General features: G+C 43.8%; 1 protein-coding gene across 6 annotated transcripts in view; it reads right to left on the bottom strand.

Moving 5' to 3' along the window:
• Nucleotides 1–10,628: 10,628 nt before the first annotated feature.
• Nucleotides 10,629–19,377, bottom strand: part of COPZ1 (COPI coat complex subunit zeta 1) — a 682,287-nt gene continuing 673,538 nt past the window's right edge. For 3 of the 6 annotated variants that reach the window (XM_044083950.1, XM_044083951.1, XM_044083949.1), the window contains one exon: nucleotides 10,629–12,202. In XM_044083950.1, coding sequence (XP_043939885.1) covers nucleotides 12,016–12,202 — 187 coding nt within the window. In that variant the 3' untranslated portion in view covers nucleotides 10,629–12,015. The remainder of the gene's footprint in view (nucleotides 12,203–19,377) is intronic. The other 3 variants (XM_044083954.1, XM_044083953.1, XM_044083952.1) reach the window with 1 other exon arrangement.

Below are 19,377 nucleotides of genomic sequence, written 5' to 3' on the forward strand. Positions count from 1 at the left end.
TGGCTTCGGTATCTGTAGTCGGGGTGTGGGCCGAGGAGCCTGCGACCTCGGGCACAGAAGACACCGCCAATGAAGTGTCGGTAGGCAGGGGCTGCGTAGGCACCTCACTGAGAACTGGACCACCTGTAGTCGGCTTTGGCGTGGTGTCGGTAGAGGCCGCGGACCTCGTGTGTCGGTCCTTATCTTTGCGTTTTTTAGACAAAACTGGAGTCGGAGTATCCAACGACATATAAATTTTTTGGCAAAATAGTGCTGGGCGAACTCCGCCCGACGTTTAATGGTGCGTTTGTTGAATGTAGCACAAAAACGACAGACAGACGTCGTGGTCTGGGCCTAAGCAAGGAATGCAGAGAGAATGAAAATCCTTATGCGGTATTTGCTTCCCACATGAAATACAATTATTAACTTTGTCTGACATCGGTCTGAGGCAAGAAAAGTTTCAACGGGTACTTAGCTTTCAAGAAGACTTCGGTTGCAAAATTTTTGTAATTTCAGGAGCTGGCCGACCGGCACTTGCGAACTGCTGCTGCTTCGGGCACCGCGCGGCAAGAAAGACTGAAGAAAATGGCGTCGGCTGGTTCTTTTATACCCCTGTCGCACTGATGTCAGGGAAGAAGCGACAACAGACGCCGGACCTAGACTTTGGAATTCGGCCGACCGAGGACCCGCCTGACGGCAGGAGAACCCATCTGTTATGACTGCAGCTGTATGCACGATGAACATCATAGTACAACCATGGTACAGGAGATGCAATGAGATGAACAATCATTCAAATGTAAAGCAGAATAAGTTTTTAGACCCATAATATTTTATAATAGTAGGATAGTGGTAAAGTGAGCTTTCATAATGTAAAAGTTAAGATTATGGAACAGTGTTTATGGCCAATTGGCCAGTGTTTATTGCCCATCTCTCCCTTTGGGTATTCATAACAATACTGTCTTCCCTCTCTGATTTTCAGTTTTGTTTCTTGCAGAAAAACAATGTCTCTTTCAATGTCTATATAAATCAGAGATTGAGAGGGCAATAATGAAGATTTTTCCCAATTTATAGAGATTCCCAACTGGGCACAAAGTTGTACGTTAGTGTTCCTGGTCTGAAGAAGTAGATGCCTGGTGGGGCAGGTCAGGAGCCAGTCGTCCAGATACAGAAACAGCTGGAATCCTCAACGTCTCAGGTGAGCGGTCACTACTGCCATACACTTGGTGAACACCCTGGGGGCTTGGTGAGACCAAAGGGCAGAGCATGAAACTGGTAATGACTGGCACCCCCAGCCGGAAGCGTAAATGACTCGACACCTTGTCCATTTTTATGTGGTGGTTGGCATCTTAGAAATCTATTGAGCACATCCAATTGTCTTTCCCTAATAATGGGAGTATAGACTGCAGTGTCACCATCCGGAACTTGTCCTTTACCGATTCATTCAATCTGCTGAGGTCCAAGATGGGCCTCCTTGTCCCCTGTACGTTTCGGCACTAAATAGAATCTGCAGTAAGTTCCGGATCCTACTTGGTCTGCTGGGATGGTTTGGATGACTCTGTCAGCAACTTGCTGACGCCCACAGTTGCCTGATCCCTGTGACTGGGTGGAACATCCGGAATCCTCTTGGGAACATAAGGTGGATGAGAAAAGGGTATGACATAACCTCTGGTAATAATTCTTTGCACCCATTTGTCTTCAGTGATATTTTGCCAGGCTTCTGGATACAAAAAAATGCAACCCCCGACCGGCTCCAGAGAAGCACAGTCGGGCCCCACATCAAGAGCACTGGTAAGGCTGGCCCTAAACGAATCACGACCTCCTTGGTTTTGTGGTCCGCTCCTGCCTCTAGGGTGATGTCTACCATTTCTTCCTCCTCCTCTGCCTCTGAAGGAGTCACCCTGTGCATCTTGGAAAATCCTCTGGGACTTCTTAAACCACATTTTACCAACCCTCTGTCCCTTAGGGTATGGTCTAGAGGGGACAGTAAAACGTACTCCCATGGCAGAGTGTGTTTTCCCTTCTTGCTCGCACCGGGGGAGTGTGTCCTTTACCTTGGGTCCAAACAAGGAGGAACCGAAGGGGGGCAGTGGTAAAGGTAGATAAACTGTTCCGCAAAATTGCGCAAACGCATCCAGGAATGACTTCTTAAGGAAATTCCTGAACCCGCTGCTCTACTCGGTCCATCGGCTGCATATGAAATAAACCTCATGGACGAGTTGACAAGAGTTCAAGTTGGACAACTGGGCAGACACCTCATCAGGGAATCCCTCAGTACATGTACATTGTAGAGAATCTAACTCTCTAAGGAGATCGCTCTGAAGCCTTGTGAAGTGTGTAAGGTAGTTCAGCGATCTAAATGCCGCTGAGGAGAAGATACGCTTCCTGTATAGTACAGTTGTGTACACTTACCATAAATGTAGATGTTAGAGTGTATTCACTGTTGCAGTCATTGCATTTGGGTAATCTGCTGGCAGGTTGCCCTCAGTAGACCTGAATTCCAAAGTCTTGGGTCCTGTGTCGGTTGCTGTCTTCTCTTCCATGACGTCAGGTCGTCAGGGGTATATAAAACATGCAGCAGATGCCATTTTCTTCAGTTTTTCTTGCCCCCTATGTCAGGGTGCCCCCAAAAGGGTAGCAATAATATATATATATATATATATATATATCTCTATATATATCTATCTCTATATCTATATCTATCTATCTCTATATCTATATCTATCTATATCTATATCTATCTATATATATATATATATATATATATATATATATATATATATATGCATCAATATAAACTTTACCTTCATCTACAAGCAAATACATCATATAGGTTGTAGAAGATAGTGAAAGAAAAACTTCAGAATGACAGGGGGGGTGGCGGGACGGTAACCTGGATTGCAACAGTGAATACACGAACATCTACATTTATGGTACGTGTACACAACTGTACTATGTTCTTCGTGTTTCACTGTTGCAGTCATTACATTTGGGTAGAATCCCAAAGCTATGGTTGGGAGGCTGAATCTAAACAGCATTAGATGCGGCTATAAGGCCCTGCAGCACTGCAATGGCAAAGCCTGCCCTGGACTTAGAGTAGAGGCGCAAATGGTAATACTTTGTAAAGGTGTGAACAGAACAAGTAGCAGCCTCTAGAATGTCTTTGGTTGGTACTCCTCTGAGAAAGGCTGCTGAAGTAGCTGCAGCTCTGGTAGAATGAGACCTAATGCCCTTGGGCACAGGTTTACCTTGGTGTAAGTAGCAGAAACAGACGTAGTGGCTTATCCACTTTGAGAAGGTCTGCTTTGAAATAGCCTTTCCTTCTGATCCTGCAGCATATGACACTAGTAATTCCTCAGTTTTTCTTAGAGCTTTAGTCCTGCTCAAGTAGAATCGTAGCGGTCTGTGAACGTCCAAGGAATGCAGAATTTTCTTCCCTTTGTTCTGCGGATTTGGATAAAAAGTTGGCAGATGAATTGTTTGATTAAGAGCCACACTGGAAACCACCTTAGGCATAAAAGTAGGATTTGTCCTCAGAGACACCCTGTCCGGGTAAAATATGATAAAAAGGCTCTACAGCCATGAGGGCCTGTAGCTCAAACTCTTCTTGCTGAAGTAATTGCTAGTAGCAAAGCTGTCCATGAGAAGAACTTTATATCAGCGGTGGAGGCAGGGTGAGTTTTTCCAACACATAATTGAGGTCCCATGCAGGTAATGGCGATCTTCTAGGGGGCCTTAAATTTTTGGCTCCTCTGCTTTAGTAAAGGATGAGAAAAGATTGTTGGTTCTGTGTTGTAATGAGCCAAAATGGCAGAGGCATGGATTTTGATTGATGAGAAAGATAGGCCTTTGTCAAGCATCTCAGTTAAGTATTGTAATATCTGAGGAATATTTGGTTCTGCTGTATCAGTTCCTTGTGCTTGATTCCAAGCACAGAATCTCTTCCATTTGTCAGCATAAGATTTTCTAGTACTAGGCCTTTTGGCTTCCAAAATGACATCCATCACAGCTTTACTGAGAGGTGGTGTTTGTATGATTACCTTATTAGCCATGCTGCCAGTTTTACAGTCTGCAGTTGATTGTGCAGGATCTGATTGTTTTGCTGGGACAGTAGCTGTGGTGTTTGAGGCAAGGTCCAAGCTGGGTATTGAGACAAGTTCCTTAGGATTGGGTACCAGTATTGGCGGGGCCAGTCCGGGGCAATTAATATCATCTTTGGCTTCTCTTGTCTGACTTTTAGGAGGACATTGGGTAGAAGAGGCAGAGGAAGAAAGGCATAAACTGATGGGTTTTTCCAACTGAAGGACAGGGCATCCACTTTCCATGCTTGTCTGTGATGAGTCCTTGTGCAGAATCTTTTCAGTTGATAATTTTGAGGAGGCGCAAATAAGATCTATGTCTGGGCTCCCCCATTTCTCTATCATGCTGAAGACTTGTGGATTTAGTTTCCACTCGTGAGGATCCATAAGGTTTCTGCTTAAATCGTCTGCCAGAGTGTTTTCTTTTCCTGGCAGGAATTGAGCTTGAAGATGTATTTGGTAGGTCAAAGCTGTGTCCCACAGTGTATCCAGTAACTGCAGCCCTGCAGGAGGCCTCTAAGGAATCAAAACCACATTGCAAAGTATGCTTTCCAACTTGTTCAGCTGCATGCAATAATTCCTGCAATTCTTTATATTCTGCACATTCTGAAATCAATCATTTTCTGTTTCAGCAATCCCATAACATGCTGTTGGTACTTAAGCATGTGAAATTGACAGTTTAAGGCCCTGACTGCCAAGGTTGCAGATGTATAAACCTTTTTTTCCCCATCTGTCTAGTGCCCTTGAATCTGTCAGAGGGGGTAGGGTTTTTTGCTGTTGAGGCCTTAACTCCCTTTGGACCCTGCGAAATTGTTTCAGGGTCAGCAGCAGGGTTTCTAAATAAAAATTTATGTGAGTCAGGGACTATCGGTCAGGCTTACTGGGAGCCGGAGGTAAGGAGTCAGGGGTCAAGCTTGACTCCGAAAACACATCATCCACAATGTCTAAAATGGGGAATGGCTAAAGGCTTGTGCTGATGCTGAGGGAGAAGGAAATCCCTCAGCCTCTTTTTTGATTCTGAGAAATCTTGACTCTCCCAGTGAAAATTGCTCCCTCATGTATGCAAGGTTTCTCCAAATGAATAATCCTCTGGAGGAGATGCAGATGGAATAGACTCCTCGGCATCAGAATCCTCATAGGGAGGTATAGATAATTCCTGATCAGAAGAAATAGAAACCTGATCTGAAGATTCATAATCAGTGTCTTGCCTAGGCCTCTTATCTGGAGGGGTATGGGTACCCCTGATCAAGGTAATAAGGTCTTCAGCCATTTTGATCATCTGTTTTTTAGGCATAGAGACCTGTGCACGTGGCTCAGTCGTCGTTTTTTTAGTTTTAGAAGTTGTCTTTGCCTTTGGTTTTGCATCGGTCATTGGTTTGATATACCAAATGTTGAGGTCTGAATACACCCTCAGAAGCCGGTGCCTGCTCAGCGGCTCCGGACCCATCCGAGGGAGATGCATCCATCGGTCCAATACCTAGAGTATCTTGCAGCATGCCGGACACCACATGGGTGTCGGTAGAGGCCTGCGACTCGAAGGTAGCGGGTATCGGGGGGCTGCGAAAGCACCTCACCGAGTACCGGCGACTGGCTTAGGAGAAGCTTCGTCGGTTTTGGATCTCGACTGTCTTTCTCTGTCCTTTTCTTTGCGTTTATGTACTCCGGTAGTCAGATTGCTATCAGACGACATTTCTGGGTAGTTAAATCTGTTTCCAAAATATTTTGATGCAAAAATATACCGACGCTTAATAGTGCATGGGTTAAATCTAGCACAAAACTGACAGCCAGGCACATTGTGATCAAGGCCTAGGCAAGGAATACAGTATAAATGGAAATCCTTATGAGGTATTTGCTTCCCACAAGTAATACAATTAACTTTTTCTGACATCGGTAAAAAGCAAGAAAAAAATTTCCCCAACGGGGTACTTAGCTTTAGTGGACTTCGGTTCTCAAACTCGAATATTTCAGTAGTCGGCCGACCGGCACTTGCGAAATGCTTCTGCTTCGGGCACCGCGAGGCAAGAAAGACTGAAGAAAATGGTGTCGGCTGCATGTTTTATACCCCTGACGACCTGACATCATGGAAGAGAAGACAGCAACCGACGCAGGACCCAAGACTTTGGAATTCAGGCCGACTGAGGGCAACCTGCCAGCAGATTACCCAAATGTAATGACTGCAACAGTGAAACACTAAGAACATCTGTCCATTGTTCAAGACTCCTTATTTGGCAGATGAACAGAAGTCTCCGCTAGCTCCTTCTTAGTGGCCACCGCCCACCACCATGGCATCTACAGGAACACCTTTATATAAAAATTCCTTTTCTCTGGGTGCAGAAAAAAACTTATTTGGTCTCTTGGGGACTGGCACCACGGCATCAGACGTATCCCACACCTTCCAACTAACTAGCTCCATCAGTTCGCCAAAAGGTGGTGACACCCAAGAGGCTGAAGGTTGAGACCAGAAAGCCTTCAGGTACACTGAGTTTCATCAGAAGGGGTAACAGTGGGCCAGCCGCACCTCTGCTTAAGGATTTCCAGGATGTCTATGAAGGAGACATCAGAGGATGACTTGGGGCACTCTTCTGACTCCTCGAGGTCAGTGTCGGAGGTCAGAGACTCGTCCTGGGAGTCTACATGCTTCCTCTTACATGTCCTCTCCCGTGGGGGCTCCTCGGAAGGATATTCTGGGGAGGTCTCAGAAGAGAGGGGGCCACCAGCCGGTATCACCTGAGGCTGCGGGTCACTGCTGTCCAGGGAGGGAGTAGGAGCGGAGACAGAAGTAGGTGCTCGGGGGGGAGGAGTGTCAGTACCCCTGGTAGGAGCTGAAGATCGGGACAGCACATCATCTCGAATGCCAATCTCACCGGCTACGAAGACCTCTTCGGAGGCTCCAAAGGGGCCGAGGATGCCTTCGGTTCCACAGCCATCGGCTCAGAGATATACGTAGGATTCGAATTCACCCTCACAGACGTGCCAAGAGGGAGGCTCGGAACTTAAAGAGGTTCGGTTCCAGACGTCCCTGTCGGGGCCGACCAGGGAGCTTTGGCTTCTAGACACCACGGACGGCATCGGGAGTGCCGGAGCAGGACTCGACTCCAAAACAACCACAGGGGGAGCTGGAACTGAGGGTTCCACCAGAGGTACCAAACACTCAGACTCCAAAAGGCCAGCATGACTCGGAGGAGGAATCACCAAAGGGGGCATAACAGACTCGAGTGGCTCCGGAACAGACTGGGTTGGAGCAAACAATTTCGGTAAGGCAGACTACTTCAAAAGTCTCAGCAGTACCCTCTCCACATCATCTTCGGATAAACTCCTGGAAGACCTGGAGGACAGAGTAGGAGAACAGGATGTCTGCAGTATTGGTGACTTCAATGTATGGGAGACTAGTAAAGGATCCAAGGTCCGGCTCCATTAAATACTCTCAGTGGTCGGCTCCGAGCTACTTGGTGCAGACCCTGTAATCATAGTACAACTCGCAATCGGCTCCAAACTCTGTGGAGCAGAAGAGACTGTAAATTCGTTAGGTTTAGTAATTTTAAGAGGAGACTCAGACACCAGCCGGTGCCGGGCAGGGCCACTTGGAGGACTTGGACTTTTCCTTTTTAGATCCCAGAGATCTAGCAGATGAGGAAGAGCTAGCCAGATCTTCTTCAAAAGAAGGTTTTAAAAGACCTTTCAGAATAAGCTTATTTTTCCTTTCTTGCAACACCCTAGCATCAAAAGAATGGCAAAATAAGCAGGTTTCCTGTAAGTGGATGGCCCCAAGACAGTAAACACAGTTACTCTAGCCATCCATTATAGACATCTTCTGTGAGCATTTTATGCATTTTTGACGCCAGATGGCTTATGGTCCTTGCTTTCCTAAGACATTCTCACAGAAGATGAACTCACACACATCGAAGAAGGGGAGGACTCGGTCCTCTAACTTAAACTGGCCTAGCCCTACAGGAACGGTAAATAGACACCACAAGGACTAGGTCCTCTTAACTTAAACGGGCCTAGCCCGGGCAGGAAGAAAAGGGAAACTAGGTCTTCTAACTAAAACAGACCTAGGGGGACAGAAAAGGTTTGAAAGAGCCGCACACACCCAACAGGAATACAATCTCAAATGTAGAAAATACTACACAAAATAAACAGAACCTCATTCTGTTTGCAACACTAAATATAACAGCAAGCGGAAAATCCGCAAAAGGTTATGACCTATAACAATTTAACAACTCACACAACCTGAGTGCAAAGGGCGCCTACAATCATATCTAATAAGAACAAGTATATTAAACGAGCAAAAACTAGCACACAGGATACAAAGTACTAAACGCCCAAAGGCCGACTGTAGAGAGTTTGCACACAAAGGCGCACTAATAAACGCTAACTATTCTAACTACACTAACTACACAATGCTACATTATGAAAAACAAAAAAATATCCAAGAATTTGAATAAATTTGAAAACTTAGCCAAAGAGAAGTACATCCGAACTAGTCGACGCGGCAAATGAGATCTGGGGATTGTACTGGTGCACCATGGGATACCTACCTAGCCACAAGCCAACTAGAAATCTTCTAGCTTGTAAATAGGCCGAGTTGGTCAGAGCAGAGGATCGGCTCTGATCCCATATCTAAGAATGAAGGTGAGACAGGACTACAGAACATCATTGGTTTACTACAGTTTGCTGTACATCATTATATAGTTATAAATATACTACCTAGGAGGTTTATGCCTATACTCACCTTGACTGCATTAACCGTCATTGTCCCAGGACCACCTCAGTTCTTCACATTGTTTGTAATGTTTTGATATGGTGTTCTTTGGGAAGTGGTTTACAGTACATGGACCGGTTTCATTTAATACAGCCTTCCTAGCCTGCCAACAGTCACCTGCCTTTCAGTGTTCATCCCTTTCACTTTACTAATTTTCTTTCAGCAGTCACTTATTTCTAATTCTGCTTCTGACATTAATCACAAATTTTTCATTCCAGCTTGTATAATCCCTCATTTGTCCAGCAATTCACTTTCAAATAGCCCAACACATCTGAAGCACTGTGCTCCCACATCCTTAGACAGCTCTCCCTTGTCTGTCAATGTTGCTGCTTCTCTTTGTATTTGTGCCTAAATCTCCTTTAGGAGAGACCTCACACCATTTAGTCCTCTTGACACCAAGTCTTTCACTTGTTTCCCCTTCACTATCTTCTCTGTTTTCCCATCGCCTAGTATTAGCCTTTTGATTTATTTCACAATTCCCCTGTGGGGGTTTCGTCATCCTGATACTACATGCCTTCAGAGCATCTGTGCTTCACCTCTCCCATATCTAAAGCTTGTTCTTCCTGTTCATGTCTTGCAGGTAGATTCAGATTTTTATTCCCTGCATATGTGACAATTTTATTTAGACTTTTTAACATTGCACAGCCTGAACCACTGTACTTTCAGGACTGCAGGGTATTTTAGCCATGCTGCTGTTCCATTCATTGTTTTAATTCATTTAAATACTTCTAGCACAGCTTTTTTTTTATCCTACACAGTATTTCTGAATAATCCGCAGACATCTTTATCAACATCCCTGCAAAGCCTTTTTGCTTACCTTATTTAATTTATTATATCAAAGGAATACAAGCACAACAAAACATTCATGTGTATCCTCTTAGTGCCTCGATTTCCTGACAGCAAAAAATCTCTCCTGTAAAGATGCATTAGTTCAGTTGCCCAATCTCTCATATTATAGTTATCACAATACTCTTCCTACCGGAGTTATTTTGAAGGCCATCCAGCTTCTCTCCCTAGTTTATTTCTTGTATTCTGTGGATCTGTTCTTGCAGCAGTTTTAACTGCTACTTTACCTGCCAACAGACCTCTCACCTTTCCTTATAATGCTTCCACTTCTGTTTTTCATGGTGTCATATTGTGTGCTTCAAGTAGCTCATATCCTGACCTACTGTAATTATCTTTTCAAACAAAATACATAATTGTTCCTGTTTATTTGCAGCTTAAAAAGTAGCAGCTGTCCTTTCTGTTCTTCCTCAGTCATTTTTCTTTCTCGTTTGTTTTTTCTCCAGAGAACACTTTTTACTGAAATTTCTGCGGGCCCTGTCCAGAGCTTTGCTCTAAGGCAGCATCTTGGCTGGGCTTTAAAGTGTCACGACCAAGTTATGTTGTTGGTCTTTTTTTACAGGACAGCTTGATAATACTGGTTTTGGTGAGTGACATATACCAGTTTTTCTAAAGTAATTATTTTACTTGTTAACTGGGTAAGCTCACTGGGCACATTCCTTTTTACAGCAATCCAGGTGCCTAGCTAAGTGACTTGCTTCAAAGACACAGATTAGGCAAACTGGGCCTGTAGGAATGAAATCCTGGAAGCCAGGAAGTAGCTCTTTCAACTACATGAAGCTACTTTAACTCTGAGGTCGCTATTCCCACAACAGAAAGGATAATGCAGCTCAAACACATTACACTAGGTTATGAAAATTCAAAATGGTTGCATCTGCAAACAGTTTCTTTTTTTTAAATGGTATGGTGCCGAACCCCTGCCAACCAAAGTAAATTTCATTGGAAAATACCACACCTGTCAGACATTCCACAGACGCACAAAATACCCATTTATTTTGATCAAAAATGCAAAAACATTTATCTGAAAACAGTGAAATCAAAATTAAAATAGCAGTAGTGAACATAGAAACATACTTCAGACTGTACATAAACTTTTCTGGACCAAATACAGCAGTAAAAGAAAATCCTTCACACATTAGAAGACAAAGGGATTTACAAAGGCTTAAGCACACAAGTGGGGACAAAGTCTGGTTAGAAACCAGTTCAGCAGAATAATTCACTTAACAGTCCTGTGGCAGAGAGTAATAAAGACATGAGGTATGACCCAAACTCCTGGGTTTAATTAGCTGACTAGGTGCTGGAACAGTTGGTGAGGAGATTGATAGGACTGACATGACAGTACCTGCCTGCCGCTCTTAGCGGGGGGACTTGACTGCTTGTGCTCAGGATTCATGTTCTATCTCAGAATCACTGCTGGAGATCACATATCAAGCAAAGGCCCTCATTCTGGGGGGGGGGGGTGTTTGTGGGTTTTCTAAAGACTATCATTTGCAGAAGTGTATCACATGCTCTAACAAAGACCCAGTACACAACCAGGCAAGCTAACAAAATGTTGGGGGTCAAAACTAGAAAACTCTCATCTCCTAATGGATAACAGAACCACATACAATGCTCACACTGGAAACGAATGTACTGTAGGGCTTAAACCCCTGGGGAACAAACAAGTTAAATGAACATTCAGTGGACAGGACTGACTACTACTGAGGGTGAAAAAGCACACACTTGATTCAACACAGCTTTTAAACAATCCCCAATTTAGTTTTCAACAGAAAACAAATGGTTAAACTTCAGCTTTGAGTACTCTGTTAGAAATGAGAAGTCACCTGATTCTACTCCACGAGTGAGGAGAGAATGCGTGGTAGGTGACTTTCAAGTTCACGATAGAGACAGAACAGATGTAAACCTGGCTATAAACATTAACATGAACGCTGGCTGTGTGATGTTTATTTAGGACACAAACTGGAATCTTAGCAATTTTTAAAGAAAACAATCAGTTAAAAATCTTAAGCAAGAAACAGCATGAACTAAAAGCTTGGCTCATCAGCACAATGGCCCACATTAAGTAACAAAATAACATGGATGAAGGAAAACATTTAAGTCTGGAATGCACGGTAAGATGATGTCCACTTCCTTACATAAATAGCCAAATTTAAACAATTTCTGATAAACATGCTTCTGGCCAGGACTGCACACAGCACAACTGTATGTACCAATAGTGCTGCATGTGATAGAACTGATGTCCAAAAACTTTAGTTTTAAGCCAAGCTATTCTTATCTCCTAGCGTCACTCTGTTAAGTTGACTTCATTACATGACATAAAATCCAGTTGCCAGTGTTCAGAGTTTGTATGCAAGTTTAAACAGCATATCTGCTCCTCTGTTTCAGTGCAAGGAGTATTCTAGTTGACAGAAATGCTTTTATAAGCATGTGGTCCGAAGGAAAAGACTGAATCGCCAGGGGCAAACCTTCAAATGGCACAATTAGAAGATGTACTTTATCGAAGAAGAGACCACTTGATCTGCTCCTTTGCGGACTGTAGCACCTGTGAAACGAACATACTTGCTTTTAGAACCCAGAAATACAGAAATGACAGCAAAAAGAATTATTTAAGGCCCAAAGAGCTGTATCTGAATACTCTATTATATAAAGTGAAATATGTACACTCAGTTTGATTTGCTCTTCATGATTATTCATTTTACAAATTTGGAAAGCTAAGAACCCAGGAATTTTGACATAGTTCTAATAGAAAATAAGATTTAATTCACAGCTATATGATTAGAAATATACTCACTATGTAGCAGAGGAATGAAAAAATGTGCGAGCATGTACAAATTCTCTCACCTATTCACTCTGTAACCACTTGCAACTGAAACAGTACTGTGTTTAGGTTCATAGATTAGTAATAAGCTAACTGCCCTTGCGAGCCATTTTAAGCCTAGCCAATTATCCCTTCTGAGATTTTTGCCAGATTTCTAAAATCCTAAAACTGTGTTCTGCACGTTCTAGTGCAGTTATGGCAGACGGCACCAAAAATTAGTGTGTTAAAAACTTGGTTTGTATTCAAAGTAAAGCACAGCTGCAGTTCTGACCTATGAGACTTCTGTCGCAGAAGGCCCATTGTACAAGCCTGAATTCAACACCTATACACCCTTTCCCTCCAGGACGAGCAAACATCAATACATTTCCTGTAAAAAGCTGGTGGTCAGGCTGTGCCATTTTCATAGCCTTCTTGTCAAGGATACCAGCAGGAAGACCATTATTTTCCCCCTTGAACATGGTTCCTTAGGATCCCAATCACGAAAGAACATCAGACACTCCAGACTAAAGGCTTACAAAGCTGGGTTCTTCAGATCTATTCATACATGAGAAAGTCTGAAGTCCTGAGAAGGTAAGCAAAAGGAGAAAAATACAGAGAAAACATGGTACCCCACCCCATCTCCAGGATACCAAAGGAAACATGCAGTTGTGTAAGAACTTACCATAACAGTAGATAACCTACTAATCGTTGTAGTATTCCTGACACATGGGTCGTCACTGTTGACAAAAGGCCAGGGGTACCAATGCTCTACCTTCAGTAGGTCGTACGTCTGACACAGGACTTCAGTTTGTATGTACTGGGGAATATAGACAAATGTACAAATGTGGACCTCAGACCATTTCCAAGCTTGAAGACTACTGAGAGAGTAGACTAGTCATCTAGAAGGGGTGCTGCTTGAATAGGCAAGAAAACTCCCTCATTCATGTAACAGAGTAGAGGTTAAAGCAAAGAGGGAGAGGAAAATGAAGACTGAAGTGAGACAGAGAAGAGGGGATAGAGTGTGGGATGTAATACTGTAGTGACCAGCAGGACATCTACTGTTATGTTAAGTTCTTATACAACTGTACTACATCCTGACTGAAATCACTGCTGCAGTATTCCTGACATATGGGTGATTCCCAGAGCAGGAGGAGGAAAGAACAGTGGTTGGCTACCGAGTAGAACAGTTGTCCAAGCAGCCTGGACAGAACTTACTGAGTGAAGGCTGCCTTGCACCTGGGAAAAGCATCAGTTTTGTAGTGTTTATGGAAAGTGTGTACAGAGGACCAAGTAGCAGCTTCTAAGACAGACCTGGCAACTAATCCTTTGTGGAAAGCCTCTGTGAAAGCCACTGCTGAGTGGAATGTGCTTTATGGTAGAAAGGCAATGTCTTACAGTGTGAGTAGCAGGAAAAGATAGCCTTAGAAATCCAAGGTACGGTAGTTTGTTTGGATACTGGTTGGCTCAGCTTAGGGTTATAAATGACACAAACAGCTGGTCAGCCTTTCTGAAGGATCTAGGTTTTGTCCAGATAAGATCAGAGTTATTTGCGAATGGATTTATTTTGTCCAGATAAGATCAGAGTTATTTGTGAATGTCTAGAGAATGTTAAGACCCCCCCCCATTTTGTGGGTGGGACAGGAAGGTGGGGAGATCAACAGCCCGATTAACTGACAGCATATTAACTACCTTAGGCATGAAAGTTGGATTAGCCCTGACAATCAACCTGTCACTAGATTAGGCATGAAGGATGGATTTGAGAATCACCCTTTCACGACCTTAGTTATGAAGGATGGATTAGCCCAGAGTTACACTGACCTTGTGAAAATAAGAAAAGGAGGAATGGCCACGAGAGTTTGTAACTCAGAAACTTTCCTAGCAGAAAGCCAAGAGGAGGATGTTTTTCCAAGTACAGAATTTTAGAGGAGCAGAAGATGCTGGCTCGAAAGGGAGACACTAAGCTTTTCTAACAAAAAATTAAGATCCCAAGGAAAGAAGGTGGGTATCCTTGGTGGGTTAAGATGTAGGACTCTCCTGAGAAAAAGGCTTAACCTCTGACTTAGCCATAAGTGGTAGGCTAAGAGGGAGGCAGGCAGGCACAGACAAGCTGACAGTTGAGCTTTTACAGAAGTGTAGGCCAAACATGACTGAAAAAGTTTGAGATATTGCTGTACAGCAGGAACTTGAGACAAGAGTGGGTTCTGACCATGTTTGAGACAGCAACAGGAAAGCCTTTTCCATTTATCAGTACAAGATGTTCTAGTAATGGGTCTCCTGGCCTCTTCAGAGAAAAGGTGTCTGAGGAATTAAAGTCCTACCATCTACAGGGTCAGGATGAGGGATGTAAGATTTAGATGGAGCAGTAAAGTACAGTTGTGTACACTTACCATAAATGCAGATGTTCGAGTGTATTCACTGTTGCAGTCATTACATTTAGGTTATCCTGCTGGCAGGTTGCTCTCAGTCGGCCTGAATCCAAAGTCTTGGGTCCTGCATTAGTTGCTGTCGCCTCTTTCCTGACGTCAGGTTGTCAGGGGTATAAAAGATGCAGCAGACGCCATTTTATTTAGTTTGTCTTGCCCCAGATGTCAGGTGCCCCCAAAAAGGTAGGCTAAAATGATGTACATAAAACATACATGCACCAAAATAAGCTTTACCTTCATCTATAAGCAAATACACCACCTAGGTTGTATAGATTAGAGAAGTAAAGATAAGTTCCAGCAAAAATAAGGGGGATGGCGGGTGGGTAACCTGGACTGCAACAGTGAATACACTAACATCTACATTTATGGTAAGTGTACAAAACTGTACTATTGTTCTTCGTGTTTCACTGTTGCAGTCTTTACATTTGGGTTGAGTCCCAAAGCTATGGTTGGGGGGCGGGAGCTAAACAGCATTAGGAGTGGCTATGAGGCCCTGCAGAACTGCAGTGGCAAAGCCTGCCCTGGATTTAGAATAAAGAGGCAGATTGTAATGTTTTGTAAAGGTATGCACTAACTCCAAGTAGCAGCCTCCAAAATGTCCTTGGTTGGTACTCCCCTGAGAAAGGCTGCAGAAGTGGCTGCAGCTCTGGTTGAATGTGGCCTAATCCCTTAGGCACTGATTTGCCATGCTCAGAGTAGCAAAAACAAATGCAGTGACCTATCCACTTTGAAATAGTCTGCTTGGAGATGGCCTTTCCTTGTGATGCTGTGGCATATGCCACTAGTAATTGCTCTGTCTTTCTGAAAACTTTAGTTTTGTCCAAACAGAATCTAGGTTGTCTGTGTACGTCCAAAGAATGCAGAATTTTCTCCCCCTTGTTCTGTGGATTTGGATAAAAGGTTGGCGAATGAATTGTTTGGTTAAGGGCTACACTGGATACTACCTTAGGCATAAATGTAGGGTTTGTTCTCAAAGAGCCGGGCTGGATAGAAAATGATAAAGGGTTCCACAGCCATGAGAGCCTATAGCTCTGAAACTTGTCTTGTAGAAGTTATTGCTAGGAGCAGAGCTGTTTTCCAAGATAAGAACTTTATGTCCGCAGTAGCAGCTGGCTCAAAAGGTGGTAAGGTGAGTTTTTCCAAGACATAATTGAGGTCCCATGCAGATACTGGCGTTCTCCTTGGAGGCCTTAAGTTTTTGGCTCCTCTGAGGTATTGCCTTAATAAAGGATGAGAAAAAAAGAGAGTGGTGGCTCTGTATTGTAATGAGCTGAAATGGCAGAGGCATGGATTTTAATTGATGAAAAAGATAGGCCTTTGTCCAGCATCTCAGTTAAATATTGCAAAATTTGATGAATATTTGGGACAGCTGTATCAGTTCCTTGAGCTTGGTTCCAAGCACAAAATCTCTTCCTTTTCCCAGCATAGGATTTTCTAGTACTACGCCTTCTGACTTCTAAAATGACATCCATCACAGCTTTACTGAGGTGTGATTTGTATGGCTACATTATCTGCCATGCTGTCAGGTTTAGGGTCCTGAGTTGGCTGTGCAGTGATTGTTTTGCTGGGACAGTAGATTAGGTATTTGAGGTAAGGTCCAGACTGGGCATTGAGACAAATTCCTTAAGATCGGATACCAGTACTGGCGTGGCCAGTCTGGGGCAATCAGATTCATTTTTGGTTTCTCCTGCCTGACCTTTAGGAGTACCTTGGGGAGGAGAGGAAGTGGAGGAAAGGCATATACTGATAGGTTTGTCCAGTTGAAAGATAAGGCGTCCACTTTCCAAGCTCGTCTGTGATAAGTCCTTGTGCAGAATCTTTTTAGTTGATTGTTTTGAGAAGAAGCAAATAGATCTATGTCCGGGCATCCCCATTTCATTGTTATCATGCTGTAGACTTGTGGATCCAGGTGCCACTTGTGGGGATCCATGAGGTTTCTGCTTAGTTCGTCTGCCAAAGTATTTTCCTTTCCTAGCAGGAATTGTGCCTGCAGATGAACTTGGTAAGTCAATGCTGTGTCCCATAAAGCCATTGCTAGTCTGCACAGGGGGTAGGAATGAGTGCCCCCTTGCTTATGTACCACATGACCATGGTGTTGTCTGTCTATCAGTAGTTGTCCCGGATGAAGTAGGTCCTTGAAGGCTGTCAGGGCATTTTGAACAGCTAGCATCTCTTTTTGATTGATATGTAGATGCTTTTGGTTTGTGGACCAGGTGCCCTGAATGCCTCTTCCTGCAATGTTTGCCCCCCCCCCCAGGCATAATCTGATGCATTCGTCGTTAGGCTATGCCTGGCTGGGGGTAGTGAGAATGGCTTGTCCCTTGTTTTGGTGACAAGCCTTTGCCCACCATCGAAATTCCTGTTGCAGGCAGGGAATTAGAGTAATCATTGTTTCCAGGCTGTGGCAATGTTGTGTCCAGACACTTTTTGGGTACCATTGAATTTTCCACATATGCAGTCTTGCATATGGAATTAGTAAGATGCAGGATGCCATGAAGCCCAAAGCCTGCAGAATTTTTCTTGCAGATAACTGGGCCTTTATTGCCATTTCCTTGAAATAGGTAGTCAGTTACCTTTGTTTGTCTGGAGTGAAATGAGCCATCTGGGCAGTTGCATTTAAGCTTGCACCCAGGAATATTATCTCTTGAGAGGGTACTAGTTTTGATTTCTTTTTGTTGACAGTGTTCCCTAGGCATGTTAAAAGCCTCATCACAAAAGTCAGATGCTGTAGTAGAATGTCCTTGTTCTCTGCTTTTATGAGGCAGTCGTCCAAGTAAGGACAGATTTGTATTCCTCTGTCTGCAGTAAGCAATTTACTTGTGCCAGTCACTTTGTGAATACCCTAGGTGCAGCAGATAAGCCAAAGGGCAGTGCAGAGAATTGGTAATGCTTTGAGCCAGCCTTGAATCTGAGGTATCTTCTGCATGATTGTCTGATTGGGACATGCAGGTATACCTCTTTTAGGTCTAAAGTCACGAGCCAAGCCTTGCTGCCCAGCATGGGCAGAAGCTGCTGTAAGGTCAACATTTTGAATTTTGGTATATTCAGGAAAGTGTTTAGAACAGATAGGTCCAGTATTGGTCTCCATGCTTTGTCCTTTCTGGGTACCAAGAACAGTCTTGAGTAAAATCCTTGTCCCTGCTCTTGCTGTTGTACTTGTTGAATAGCCCTCATGTCCATGAGAGCTGCGACTTGTTTTTGAGCCTCTGTCCATTGATTTTTTGGCAGGTCTGGCCAACCGTTTGCCCTTGGCAGGGTATGGAAATGAAACTTGTAGCCTTGTGACACTATGTCTAGAACCCATTTGTCCTGGGTTATAATGTGCCAATTGAGAAAAAAGTGCTAGTTTTCCCCCTAAGGGTTCTGCCAGAAGATAAGTGCTTGGCGCAGGCAGGGGAAAGTCATTGGGACCGTTTCCTGTATGATTGTGATTTGTCCTCTCCACCTTTGGAGGTAGAAGCACTCCTCTGCTTAGACCTGTAGGATCCTTGCTGCTGTGATCTGCCTTCTAGGGCATCTGGATCTGCCCCTTTGAGGTCTGTCTGAGACTGGAAAGGACCAATTCTTTGTAGGCCAGTGTCTGCTAAATCTAGGTGGCTGTACCTTTAAGAAATCCTTGACCGTTTGCATAGATTTAGCTTTGTCCTCCATTTTCTTTAACACCTCTTCTGCCTTAACACCAAAATGTTGTAAAGGAGCATCTAATAATTTTGCTTTAACATGGTCAGGCAGATTTTGTTCCTTTAACCAAGCATGCCTCCTAATGACAGAACCCAACAGCGGCCCTGCAGGAGGCCTCCAAAGAATCAAACCCACATTGCAAAGTATGCTTTCCAACTTGCTCAGCTGCATGCAATAAATCCTGCACCACTTTGTTTTCTGCACATTCAGAATTTGACATAATTTTCTGTGTGTCATGATATATTGCTGATATTTGAGCATATGAAACTGGCAATGGTCCTTATAGCCAGAGTAGCAGATGTGTAAATCTTTTTTCCCCATCTATCCAGAGCCCTGGAATCCCTGTCAGAGGGGGTAGGATTTTTTGCAGTAGAAGCCTTGACCCCTTTTGGACCCAGAGAAATAATTTCTGGGTATGCAGTAGGGTTTTTGAAAAGGAATTTATGAGAGTCAGGGGACCCTGTAGTATCTGTCCGGCTTAACAGGAGCTGGAGGTAGAGAGTCAGGGGTCAGACTAGACTCCGAGAACACATCTACAATGTCCAACACAGGTGGAATAGCTAGAGGCCTGTGTTGAGGTAGTAAAAGGAAGTCTGAGCCTTTTCTTAGATTCTGAAAAATCTTGGCTCTCCCAGTGGAAGTGCTCCCTCATGGTATGCAAGGTTTCTCCAAAGTAGTCGTCCTCAGGAGGAGAAGCTGAAGGAATTGATTCTTCAGCATCAGAATCCTGATGCTGAAGAGAATATTCCTGATCAGAAAAAATGGAAACCTGATCTGAAGATTCATAGTCTGTCTCTTGCCTGGGCCTCTATCAGG

The sequence above is a fragment of the Protopterus annectens genome, chromosome 9.part0, assembly GCF_019279795.1.
Source record: "Protopterus annectens isolate FY-2018-M chromosome 9.part0, PAN1.0, whole genome shotgun sequence".
Classification (NCBI taxonomy): Eukaryota; Metazoa; Chordata; order Ceratodontiformes; family Protopteridae; genus Protopterus; species Protopterus annectens.